At 47.2% G+C, this 12,993-nt stretch overlaps 2 protein-coding genes across 2 annotated transcripts; both read left to right on the plus strand.

The window, feature by feature from the left end:
- The first annotated feature begins 3,325 nt into the window (after positions 1-3,325).
- Positions 3,326-4,282, plus strand: LOC149851855 (olfactory receptor 14A16-like). Its single transcript, XM_090030293.1, has one exon. The coding sequence runs from the start codon at positions 3,326-3,328 to the stop codon at positions 4,280-4,282; it is 957 nt and encodes a 318-aa protein (XP_089886419.1).
- An 888-nt stretch (positions 4,283-5,170) lies between these two features.
- Positions 5,171-11,945, plus strand: LOC149851856 (olfactory receptor 14I1-like). Its single transcript, XM_090030295.1, has 3 exons — positions 5,171-5,176; positions 5,887-6,078; positions 11,631-11,945. The coding sequence occupies exons 1-3, from the start codon at positions 5,171-5,173 to the stop codon at positions 11,943-11,945; spliced, it is 513 nt and encodes a 170-aa protein (XP_089886421.1).
- The last annotated feature ends 1,048 nt before the right edge of the window (positions 11,946-12,993 follow it).

Genomic DNA, 12,993 nt, shown 5'->3' on the forward strand with positions numbered 1-12,993 from the left:
GATTAGCTGAAGGATTTCACAGAAGAACTGGTTGATGCTATTATCAACCAACCCCCGTCCCAAGTGGGAATCACCAGTACAGTAAATTAGTATGGAGGCTGAAGGACGGGCACACAAATTGTCATATCAGGCGCTGGCATCTGTCAGGTTCAGATCAAGAGAAATCAGGTCCATGAATGAGTCTCTGATCCCTTGATGCGTCTCGTGGAGGCTGCCTGGCATGGGCTGTACGTGGCATGAGGCTGCACAGGGATATATGCTTCATGTGGCACCAGTGCCAGGCCAGTCCTGTGTACTCGACTTGGGGTTTGTCTAGATTGCACCCATTGACCCAGCCTATACTCAGGGTCCAGCGTGCAGAGTCAGGTACACGTCTGCCCCACTGGGCCGTTTTTACTGTGCAGTCATTCAGTACTTCTTTTAGCAAGAACTAAATGAACATGCAGTACCTGTCAGGACTGCACAGTCCTGAAGGCGCACGGAACATTTCAAACCCTATTGTGCAGTAGCAATGAGGTAATACTCAGGAGCTCATTGCTACTGGACAGTAGTGGCAGTATCACAGTTAAAGCCCACCAACGCTACATTGCCACAGGGATGAACAACATCGCTGTAGCTCATTTGCTACATTGACCTAGCATCTCATATACACACACCTAGTCTGCAGTGAATGCCACATGCCACAAACGACACGTGCCCCCGGATGGTGCCGGGGCACAGTGACCGCCCACAGGCAGCAGCAGCAGCAAATGGGGAGCTCTCTCAGGTAGTTGTGGTAGTGTCAGCAGCCCTCCACAGAAACCACCAGCCACATTGGCAGTGGCCAGTGGCAATATGCAACTGTCCACAGATGCTGTCTGCAGTGTTGGAGGTCGGAGGACCTGGAGGCACTGGCAACTGCACACAGGCACCGGTGGTACCTTTTTAAGGGTATGCACATGCACCCACATAAACCCCCTATGCATTGCCAATGCCACTTGCAATATGTGCCCCCAATGACCTGCTGTGGGCACCATGTGCCTCAGGCTGGCCCCTCACATCTTATGCTGTGCAGGGTGCTGGGGCCGGGTTGTGTTGCGTGTGGTGTGCAGGGCTAGAGCTGTACACGTCGTGCAAGCACCAGATGTAGCCAGTCCACAATGCACGTTGTATTCAGTGCCTCTATGGCACCACCCCTGTGGGCTTGACCTGGCAGATGGGGTTCATCTGTGTTTGACACCGCTGGGTTCAAGAGAAGCTGTTGGTAGAAGAAATGAGGGGGAGCTAAGACCTGGGACATATACAACTCAAGGGAAAGGGGTCTGAGGGACATATTCATAGAATCATAGAAGTCAGGTCGGAGGGACCTTGTAGATCTTCAAGTCCGACCCCCCACCTGGGCGGGAGAAAAGCCTGGACTCAAATGAGTCCAGCAAGGTAGTCATCAAGCCTCTTCTTAAAGATCCACAGGGTAGGAGCCAGCACCACTTCCCTAGGAAGTTTGTTCCAGCTCCTAGCTGTCCTAACTGTGAAGTAGTTCTTGCGGATGTCTAATCTAAACCTCCTTTCTAATAATTTGTGTCCATTGTTCCTTGTTATGCCAGTCCATTGTACCTTGTTATGCCAGGGGGCGGTAGGGGAAACAGTGTCTCCCCTAAACCCTTCTGGTCCCCCCTAGTGAGTTTATAGATAGTCACCAGGTCCCCCCTCAGCCTTCTCTTGTGAAGGCTGAACAGGTTTAGGTCCCGCAGTCTTTCAATGTAGGGTCTGCCCTGTAGTCCCCGGATCATGCGGGTGGCCTCCTCTGGACCCTTTCAATGTTGTCCACATCCCTCCTGAAATGGGGCGCACAGAACTGGACGCAGTACTCCAGCTGTGGCCTGACCAGCATCACATAGACTGGGACAATCACCACCCCGGCTCTACTTGAGATGCACCTATGCATGCACAACAAGGTCCAGTTAGCCCTGCCAACCGTGACCTCGCATTGTCGGCCCATGTTCATCTTGGAGTCAACAATGACTCCAAGATCCCTTTCTGCCTCCATGCTCTCAAGACAGGAGTTTCCCAGTCTATAAGTGTGCTGCTGGTTTCTACTGCCTAAGTGCAGCACCCTGCAGTATTGAAACACATCCTGTTTATGTCAGCCCACTCCTGTAACCTACCCAGGTCTTGCTGCAATGTTTCCCTCCCTACTAGCGTTCTCACCTCACCCCAAATTTTGGTATCATCAGCGAATTTAAACAGGTTGCATTTCACCCCGTCGTCCAAATCACTGATGAAGAAATTGAACAGCGCAGGCCCAAGGACTGAGCCCTGGGGGTCTTCACTGCCCACTTCCCTCCATGGCAACATGTGCATTCATTGCCTTTGTGACCAGATCATAAAAGGCAATCAGGTTGGTCTGACATGACCTGCCCCTAGTGAAACCTTGCTGGTTGCCCTTTCATGACAGTAAGTACAGAACAAGGACCCTGCTAATTATTGCTGAGCTAATATTTTGTCAAAGCGATGCCTTGCAATGGAGCTTGTTTGCCTGAGTTATGGAATATATTCATTATATTTAGGGTTTTTTTTTTTTTGGTCCTTACAACCCGACTTTTACTCTCAGGTTATTTTCTCATGCAAAACTACATAGAAACTAACCCAACTGCAAGTTGGTGCCTCCCTGCATGCTAAGGTGCCCAGTCTGGCTCACTGGGACAACAGAGCCAGACAGAGAAGCTCAGGGCCTTCTCAGAGATCCCATGACTTGTGTTGGGAGGGAGATTAAACTAGAGCACAGCTCTCCTGTTCTGCTAACATCTGTACAGCTGAGACTGGTTACATCTGGGCTTTTCCTTCTGAGCTGTGCAGGACTCCAGGGAAAGAGTCCCATGAGCCTTTGGAAGAAAACAACTGCAAAATTGCCGTCTTGCTTCAGTCCTTTTCTACAAGGCAGGGTTGAGGTCAGCTGCTCACTCAGAAACCCGGTTGGATTTACTGCAGTGGTTCAGTGACTGAGGGAGCAGAGAAAGACCTCTGTGTTATCTGAGCTTTTGGGGACCTAGACCAGTGGTTGGTGCAGAGGAGGTCAGAGATAAACTGAACAAGAGCAAAGAATCTCAGGAAGGGAAACCAGAATGGAATATTACAATATTTTATTTTATGTAAGGTCTTGTCAGGAAAAAGTAATTTATTAAAATCTAGTTGTCCATAAGACAAATAATTGAATATCTACACACATACCATGACATTTGGAGGTTTATTGATGGCAATATGAAAGCCACTGAGTTTGGTACTCTCCTCCTTACCACTGCCCTTCTTCTCTTATAGCCAGGACTTGCACGGTGCCCTGGGAAGGAAGATGTCCAACTGGACAACTGTAACTGAGTTCCTCCTCCTGGGCTTCTCTGACACTCGGGAGCTACAGATCTTACACTTTGTCATCTTTCTCGCAGCATACCTGGCAGCTCTGGCAGGGAACCTCCTTGTTATCACTGTCGTAACTATGGACCACCACCTCCACAGCCCCATGTACTACTTTTTGGCAAATTTGTCCATCCTTGACCTTGGATCCATCTCTGTCATAGTCCCCAAGTCCATGGCCAATTCTCTCTTAAACTCCAGGACAATTTCCTATGCTGGATGTGTGTCCCAGGTCTTTCTCTTCTTCCTCTTTGGTGCAGCCAATTTTTCATTCCTCACCATCATGGCATATGACCGGTATATTGCCATCTGCAAGCCACTGCATTATGAGATAATAATGAATAGGAGAGCTTGCATCCATATGACTGCCTGTGCTTGGGTTCTTGTTGCCATCTACTCTGCAATGCACACTGGGATCACCTTTAGTCTACCCTTCTGCCACTCAAATACCATCAACCAGTTCTTCTGTGAAATACCCCAGCTGCTCAAGCTCTCCTGCTCTGACACATACCGCAGAGAGCTGGCAGCCCTTGTCTTCAGCGTGTTTTTATGTTTAGCCTGTTTTGCTTTCATTACTGTTTCATATGTTCAGATCTTTACTGCAGTGTGGAGAATCCCCTCTGAGCAGGGCCGGCAGAAAGCCTTCTCCACCTGCATTCCTCACCTGACTGTGGTCTCCCTGCTTCTTTCCACTTCCAGCGTAGCCTACATGAAGCCCATCTCTGACTCCCCATCCCCTCTAGATCTCCTGGAAGCTGTTCTGTATTCTGTGGTGCCTCCATTGATGAATCCGGTCATCTACAGCATGAGAAACAAGGAGATACAAGCTGCCCTGTGGAAACTCCTCCAAAGGCTGATCCTCCTTAGAAACAATATGTCTATCTTTCTTTTATGACTTTGTTTTACTTATTGTTTTCATGCCATAGTGTGCGACTGATTTATAAAAAATGAAGAGGGTGGGTTATTCTCTAGCTTCGTAAGGAGAATTCCATTTGACTTGGGTCATTTTGTGTTCACATCGTTGAAGTGGGAAAATAATGTTTCATACATCAATTTTACCGTCTGGGCCACCTAAAATAAATCCCATCAGTTGCAATATGCTGAACGGAAAAATTTTTCTTTACCAGTTGGTGTAATCAATTATTTGGATATATCCAGATTCTGTGAAGCTGGGATGAACTGCAGACACTTTAGAGGACAGGCACAGAATTCACATGGATCCAGATAGACTGGGTAGCTGGGCTAGAAACCACAAGATGAAGTCGAAAGAAAGACATGCAAGTTGTGCACCCAGGGAAGAATTATTTAAGGCACTAATGAAAGGTGGTTTATAAACATCTGTGTGGCAGCACTGTTGAGAAGGGTCATGGGCATCTGGTGTATCACAGACTCCACATGAATCACCAAGTTGATGTAGCTACAAAAACATGAATGCAGTTTTGGACTGCAACAAGAGAAGTATTAGTGCGAAAACTTGGGAGGTGATAGGGATCAGTGCTTAGACCTACGCTATTCAATAACTTCTTTAATGATGTGGACTATGGGGTGGAAAGCTCAATGATTAAATTAGCAAACAATACCAAGCTGTGCAGATACACGGGCACACCAGAGGATAGGACAAAGATCCAGGATGAACTTGACAGACCAGATTTATGGGTGGAATAAAATCAGATGAGGTTTAACAGGAAGGGAGAAGTGCAAGGTCCTTCACCTGGGGAGGAAGAACCCTCATTACACATATACAGTGGCTGGCACAGGATGTGAATGAGACCTGCTTAAGGGCATGAAGGTTAGGCCCTTAGAGGGGAGACTCCAGGAACTGGGCCTGTTCAGGCTGAATGAATGATAATGGGTTGCAATGCAAGCCATGCAAGGAGAGGTTGATAGAACTAGGCGTATTTAGTTTGCAGAAAAGGCAATTATGTGGGCACATCACAGTAGTCTTGAAATATCTAAATTAGTGCCATGCAGTCGTGGGTGAAAAGCAACAGTTGGCCATGACTGCATTGGGAAGGATGTCAAGCTTCCTATTCAAGCAAAGTAATTTTAGATTAGATTTGAGGAAAAAAGCACCCTTGTTTTCAGAGGAGTGAGGATGTGGAATAGATTGCCCAGGAAAGTTGTTCAACCTTCATTGGAAGTTTTCAAGAACAGGTTGGATGGACATTGGCCAGGGATAATTTTGGAGTAACATTCTTGCAGTTGTGCATTTGATTCTTGCGGTCCCTTCTATTTTCCTGTTATTATTTGTGAGTCTAATTATTATAAGATTTATTACTATAGACTTTGACTCTATTACTTGTAACTGCATCACTAATATGTAAGGCATTTAAATAATGGCCTCATGTAAATAGACATTGAGACAGTAGGAATATTGGATGTCTTCTTACACAATCTCATTTTTCTTCTCATTTGTCTTCTGTAGGGCAGACAGACAGCTGGGTTTATATGTTTTTAGCTTTGGGCTGCTTTGTTTCCATCATTGTGTTGTATGTTCAGATCTTTACCACACTGTTGAGGATCCCCTCGGAGCAGGGCCAGCAGAAAGCCTTCTCCACCTGCATTCCTCACCTGACTGTGGTCTCCCTGTTTATCTCCATTGACGCCTTCGCCTACATGAAACCAACCTCCAACTTCCCATCCTCTCGAGATCTTCTGACAGCTGTTCTGTATTCTGTGATTCCTCCAGTGGTAAATCCATTCATCTATAGCATGAGGAACAAGGAGATCAAATGTGCTCTGAGACAACTGCTTGAAAGACAGATGCTCTCCAAGAACAGGACGTCTCTTTTTACTTTGTGTGTTTTTTGTGTACTACTTTGTTTCTTTAGATCTATGATTAATTCATGAAATTAAGTTTTCATAATGTTGTGTACATTCTACTTATGAAAGATGACAGTTCTCAGCTACATTCAGCAGTGCTAGAAAGACTGTGGTACTCAGCTCGAGTCATTTTGTGTAAACATTGTGGAACTGTAAGTGGATGAGTCTGGTGTTCCATGTGCCACCTAAATTAAAACCTCTTATTTCCCAAATGCTGATTATGACTTGTGGGATGTGGTTTTCTAAATGGTATGATGAATGATTTGGTTGCCAGAATAGAGAGCTGCCTGAGAAAATTTGCAGCTGACACAACCTGGGGAGGCCTGCAAACCCCCTGGAGGAAAGGAGTGGAATACAAAGGGGTTTAATAAATCAGGTACCTGGGTGAGAGGTAACAGGGTGAAAACCAGTATGGAGAAATTTAAGATGCCACATTCAGGAAAAAGTAATAAAAAGCATAAATACAGAATGAGAGATAAGTGCCAGGCAGTCAGCATTTATGTGAAGGATCCAGGAGTTTTGGGGGATCACAGGCTCAACATAAACTGGCTACTGGTGCAACTGTAAAGAAAGCAAAAGCAATTTTGAGCTGTATTAAGAGGTGTAAGACAATTGAGGTGACAGTGACATTTCTTACTGCTGGTCTGGCCTTCACTTTTTAAGAAAGAAAGGAGGTAGTTGCAGCAGCTACCCAGGTGGGCGAGAAACGTAATAATAAAGTCTTTGAAAGGTAAGCTGTATAAGAAAAGTTTGATGGAACTGGACAAAGATATTTAGGGCCAGATTAGGGTAATTTTTAATGCTGATTGTATGATAATGTTCAGGATTACTGCTTCTGCAATAGACTCACAGATCTAAAGTAAGTATGTAATGAGTAAGGACTGAAGATTAAGTATGCCCCTTACATTTGTTCAACCTACATTTAATCTCGCCAAGTTAGGTAAAAATTCTAATATTACAAAAGCCTTAATCTGCCTGTCCGTAAGTCTTTATTCACGCTCTGACTGGCAGTGCATAGTCCCAAAGCATGAATTTCCATGGAACAACATGCATTTGGCCTGGTGGAGGAACCTTCAATAGACTCCACAGAATCCTGTGCAAGGACATTGGGAGCCAGGGCTTGGAGATGAAAGAGCAAGAATGAGAACTAGATTTGGTAGAGGTACTCTAGATTTCCTCCTTGGTAAATGACCTCAGCTTTCAAAAACGTAGCATAATTGTCTCCATGATTACTGATATTCTCAACTTGGATGGCATGAATATATCTTGTTAAGACACAGCATAGTATGGAAGTCATAATAAAAATGGCAACACCCATGGGTGAATGCAGAATTTCCTAAAGTAGTGTGCAGCACACCACTCCTCAGATGATGGGGGGATAGGGTAAGACATGGATGGAGCCCCTGCATACACATCTGAGGGCACATGCCCCCCCTGCCTCCCGGGCTGCATGCCCCACCTCCCCATGCCCACCACATGAGCTGCTCATGGCTTTGTCCCCTCCCTCCCCAGGCTGTGCAAGCCTTGACCATCCCGCACTGCCATTGGGGGCAGGGGGGCGGGAATGGAAGCCCCAGCAGTGAGGGGGGAGTGGGGATAGGGCTTGATCTGGGCCTCAAACTGCACGGACCCCACAACCCACTGTTGTACATAACTGGATTGATTATTGGACCCAGCATGGAATAGAGCATGGCTTCTATGAGATCAAGAGCTGATGGGGACCTAGGGTAGGCTTAATGCTGTCCTTGCTCAGATGGGCACTGTATTGAAGATCTGAATGTATGATACAATTAGGAAAAGAAAAAAGGTCTAAAATTATGCAAATACCAACAGCAAATATTTCAAGCTGTGTAACGGACAACTTGATGCAATTGAGCTTGATTAGCTGAGGGATTTCACAGAAGAACTGGTTGATGCTATTAGGCCAGACTGACCCAGCTCAGGGGAAAACTAGGGTGATGCCAAAACGAGGTGACTACTAGCACTTTTCCCCAGTGCTACTTCTTTTTCCATTTTGATAAGGTCAAAATGAGATATTTGGGGAGTGTTTGGTTCATGAAAAAAAACAATCCCAATTAGGGGATTGGGAGAGGTTGATATTTTCAAATTTCTCCTATGATGGGATCATTGTTTCTGGCCATGGGAACATCCACGAAGAGAGTAAATTCCAAACACCATAAATCTTGTAGGTGCTGGACTCCAACCAACCACGATACGTAGTAGGAGCCACTAGAATTGTAAGTTAGTATGGAGGCTGAAGGACGGACTCACAAATTGTCATATCAGGCTCTGGCATCTATCAGGTTCAGATCAAGAGAAATCAGGTCTGTGAATGAGTCTCTGATCCCTTCATGTGCCTTGTGGAGCCTACCTGGCATGGGCTGTACATGGCATGAGGCTGCACAGGGATATATGCTTCATGTGGCACCTATGCCAGGCCAGCCCTGTGTACTAGACTTGGGGTTTGTCTAGACTGGGCTCATTGACCCACCCTACATGCAGAATCCAGTGTGTACAGTCATCTACATGTCTGCCCCACTGAGCCATTTTTACTGTGCAGTCATTGAGTACTTTTTTTACGAAGAATTAAAGGAATGTGCAGTACTTGCCAGGACTGCACAGTTCTGAAGGCGCACAGATTATTTCAAACCCTACTGCTCAGTACCAATGAGGTAATGCTCAGGAACTCATTGCTACTGGTCAATAATGGAGGTATCACAGTTAAAGCCTGCCAATGGTACGTTGCCACAGGGATGAATGACATTGCTGCAGCTCATTGCTACAGTGACCTAGCATCTCATATAGACACACCTAGCCTGTTGCAAATGCTACATGGCACAAATGACACGTGGCCACAGATGCAGCCAGGGCACGCTGACTGCCCACAGGTGGTGGCCGTGGCAGCGAATGGGGAGGTCTCTCAAGTAGCCATGGTAATGTCAGCAGCAGGGGCTGGGAGAGTGGCAAGCGCTGGTGGGCAGTCAGTGAGTGAGGAGCTCAGCCAGTGCAGAGAGAAGGCCAAGGTTTGGCTGCAAGAGCATCCCCGGGTTGGTGCCATGAGCTGGACTATTTTGCCTGGTAGTGATTCTGACCGGACGGTTTTAGCTTTATGTTATAACCCGGGGGCTTTGTCTTTTGTGTTTACTGTTTAAGCGGAGGACCGGGTGAGGCTATTAGGGGTCGGAGGAGGCCTCATAGGGACTCCCCAGTAGCATGGGGGTACTTGGCACCAGAGAAGGTGCAGCATTTTGCGGGGTACATTGGCCTAGCTCTGAGAGAGTGAGAGAGAGGGGGGCAGAGGGGCCCTGAGAGTGCAGAGGGGCAGCGAGGAGCCCCGAGGGCAAAAGGAGGGCCGAGACATAACAGGGCCAGAGTCAGATTACACCAGCAGCCTCTGCGAGGCTTGGGCTGCAGTGTAGGGGAGAAAAAGGAGCCGCAGATAGCGCCCCCTGTCATTGGGGCGCTTAAAAATGGGCAGCCTCCCGCTAATTACAGCAATCTATTAATTAAATAAGATCAAGGCATGGCAGACAAGTAAGCAGGCAGTTGGCCCATTACAGGAGGCGGAGCCATACTTGGAGAGGCTCCAATATTGGCACTCCTGTCACACGGTCCTTTTCTACAAGGTGGGGTTGAAGTCAGCTGCACACTCAGAAACCTGGTTGGATTTACTTCAGTCGCTCAGTGACAGAGGGAGCAGAGAAAGACCTCTGGGTTATCTGTGCTTCTGGGGAGCTGGACTAGTGGTTGGTGCAAAGGAGATCTGAGAGATCAACTGGACAAGAGTAAAGGATCTTGGCAGGGGAAGCCTGAATATGACACAAGAGACAAGAAAACTTCCACAAAAACAATTTCAGTATGTTTTCTGCATTAGTGAAGTGTCCTGTCTTAGTAAGATGCAGGGGAGATTTAAGAATATAAAAGTTGGAAAACCTGGTGTTGCAGGAGGAAGGCACAATATGGCCCCAAAGGGGAAAAGGGGTGCCCCGGGACCTGAAGGTAGGCAGGGGAGAGAGAGAAGGGACGAAAGAAATCAACGAGTTCCTTACCTGCAGCCGATGTCGTGGGAACGGCAAAAGGGGCGGTGGGACCCACGTGGCTGATTAGCTGCATCTTTTTTAAACTGCGGCCAGCTGTGATCGATAAGGATCAGAGCCGGCGTAGGATGATAAAAGACGCCCCGAGGGAAGAAGTTGGGGTGGGGAGCTGGAAACTAGCTGGGAGGGGAGCCAAGCCTGGCTCCTTATCCAGAGTTGAGGGAGAGACCGCAGCCATCTGCGAAGCCGGAGCACATCTCCCAGCTGCGGGACGGAGAGCATTGAGGGAAAAGCAGCAGATGCCCAGGTTTGCGGTGGCAGAGCCAGGCACAAGGGTCCAGGGACAGAGTCCAGGGCTGGGAGACGCCCCGAAGAGAGGAGGATGGAGGAAGACCTGGCAGGTCAGGTGGGAGTGGCAAGGGTCAGGAGGTCAACCCAGAGTCCATCCAGGCAGGGAACCACCACTCGAGCAGCCGGAGGAACTGCGGAGTCCGGGATGCAGCCAGGTGGGACCACTCAGCGAGGGACCGAGCGAAGAGGGGAACCAGAGTGTCGGGGAGCAGTCCCGCGCAATTGCTAAAAAGACACAGCACCCAGCCAGAGGGGTGCTGCAGGAGAAAATTTAGCAAGGAAAGGCTTCTCTCCAGACAGGGAGTTCAGACTTTGATTTTGTAAGCCCAAGAGACTTGCAGGCATGGTTTTCTTTCTTTTTCACAAGTTTTGGGCAGAATAGCCTACGGCTGGAGGCCCAGGAGGGGAACTGCATATGGGCTTATGACCCACAGAGACTAGAGTTGATCCACACTGATGGAGTCACCACCAATGGGCTTGGCACCATGAGGCGAGGGACGGGCCCCGGGAATCGTGAGCAACTCGGCATGGCTGGGCATTAGGGCGAGGTGTAGAGGAGGGCGGAGCGTCGCAGAAGACCAGTGCCCCTGAGAGTCCCAACCCCAGATAAGATAGTAGTCGTCCTCTACACTGAACTTTCCAGCAAAATCTTGGTGGGCGAGATAGGGGGCAGAGACCACAGTTAAGATCACATCCGGAATAGACCTTTCCAGGGACAAAGCGGCCAGCAGGCCCACACGCCCAAGGCCGAGCAAGCCACTGCATTACGAGTCAATAATGAACAAAAAAGCTTGTATTCAAATGGCTGCCGCTGCCTGGGTAAGTTTTATTCTCTATTCTGCACTGCATACTGGGGGCATGTTCAGCATACCCTTCTGCCCTTCCAACATTATCAACCAATTCTGTTGTGAAATCCCCCAGCTCCTCAAGCTGTCTTGCTCCGATGCAAGCCTCACAGAACTGGGGATTCTGGTATTCAGCATGTGTTTAGTTTCCAGCTGCTTTGTTTTTATTTTTGTCTCATATGTTCAGATCTTACCTACAGTGCTGAGCTTGCCCTCTGAAGAGAGTCGCAAGAAAGCCTTCTCCACCTGCCTGCCTCACCTCATTGTGGTCTCCTTGTTCGTGAGTACGGGCATCTTTGCCCACATGAAACTGGCTGCGAGCTCCCCGACAGCGCTGGATCTTTTTGTGGCTGTTTCGTATTCCGTGGTTCCTCCGTTGATTAATCCGATCATTTATAGCATGAGGAACAAGGAGCTGAAAGCGTCTTTATGGAAACTGCTCCATAGGAGGGTATTTGACCATAAAAACAAAACCATGCGGAACCTGTTTACTGAACACTGAATTTTAATACGACAAAAACGCATCATAACCACACCAAAGTCAATGGATCATTTATTTCTGCATTTGCTCACTCTGTCTCCATGTCCTCCTGAATGGCTATTGTGAACTACCACTTATTACCCAAGCTCTTCAGGCACTGCCTGTGAAAAAGTCCATCTCCATATCAAGTGTGTGATACCTATCCCAGTTATTGTATATTGGAGGACAACAAATCTTGTGGTGGGTCCAGTGGATATCTTGTTTTGTGGCTTGTTTTCCTTTCTGGTGCCTTTTGTCCTCTGTATCATTTAGTTGGAGTAACTGTGTATCAGGCCAGACTGGATGATTTTGGTTACCCATCCATAGGCTGTTGCACAGGATTTCATTTTATTCTTTTCTGTTTCAGCCTAGCTTTGCAATTTTTTTTGTAGCTGGACTTTGGCCTTTTAATAATATCCAATCTTCAATTTAAAGCTCCTGTTGGGTATTATTTTGGCAAAGGCTTCAAAATGGAAATTTTTTTTCAATAGCTTTGTATCGGGGGAAGGCAGGAGGGGGGTTCAATATGTGAACTCTTTGATGGGGCTTTCCAAAAAAACAGTACACATGCAGTATACACTTGTAAAGGCCTAGAAAATAAGTGTGCATATTTTTTGGAGGGGCGGGGGGTTGTCTCCAACAATTTAAGTATTGAATGTTGCTAATTTCACATTGTGTTTCAGGAAATGTATTAATGTGGTCCTAAAGTGTCCTAGCTGTGTGGTTTTGGGATATTAAAGATAAATGTATACATATATGAATACTGTGTCACTTTTGTTGTGATGGGAAGGTGTTTCGGAAGAGAAAGATTTCTATGTTCCCAAAACAATTTCTGTTCTAAATTGAAATAAATGGTTGAATCCCAAATAATTCATTACTAAGGATTCAAAGTCTGTTTTCTGTATTTGGTGGTGCGTCCAGTGATCACTGCAGTCATCTAAAGCATGAGGAACCAGGAGATTAAAGGTGCCCGGAGTTCAGTTCATAGTCTCAGCTGAGGCTTCTGTGTGTGGGTGGGTGCACGTGTGCA

The sequence above is a fragment of the Crocodylus siamensis genome, unplaced genomic scaffold (assembly GCF_052110815.1).
Source record: "Crocodylus siamensis isolate JL-2025a unplaced genomic scaffold, ASM5211081v1 HiC_scaffold_124, whole genome shotgun sequence".
In the NCBI taxonomy this organism is placed as follows: domain Eukaryota; kingdom Metazoa; phylum Chordata; order Crocodylia; family Crocodylidae; genus Crocodylus; species Crocodylus siamensis.

Bases quoted from the DNA above. Each gene is read 5' to 3' on its own strand.
- LOC149851855 (XM_090030293.1), top strand. From the start codon at position 3,326: ATGTCCAACTGGACAACTGTAACTGAGTTCCTCCTCCTGGGCTTCTCT.
- LOC149851856 (XM_090030295.1), top strand. The intron at 6,079-11,630 runs GTAAATCCATTC...TCATATGTTCAG, and splicing joins ATTCTGTGATTCCTCCAGTG to ATCTTACCTACAGTGCTGAG.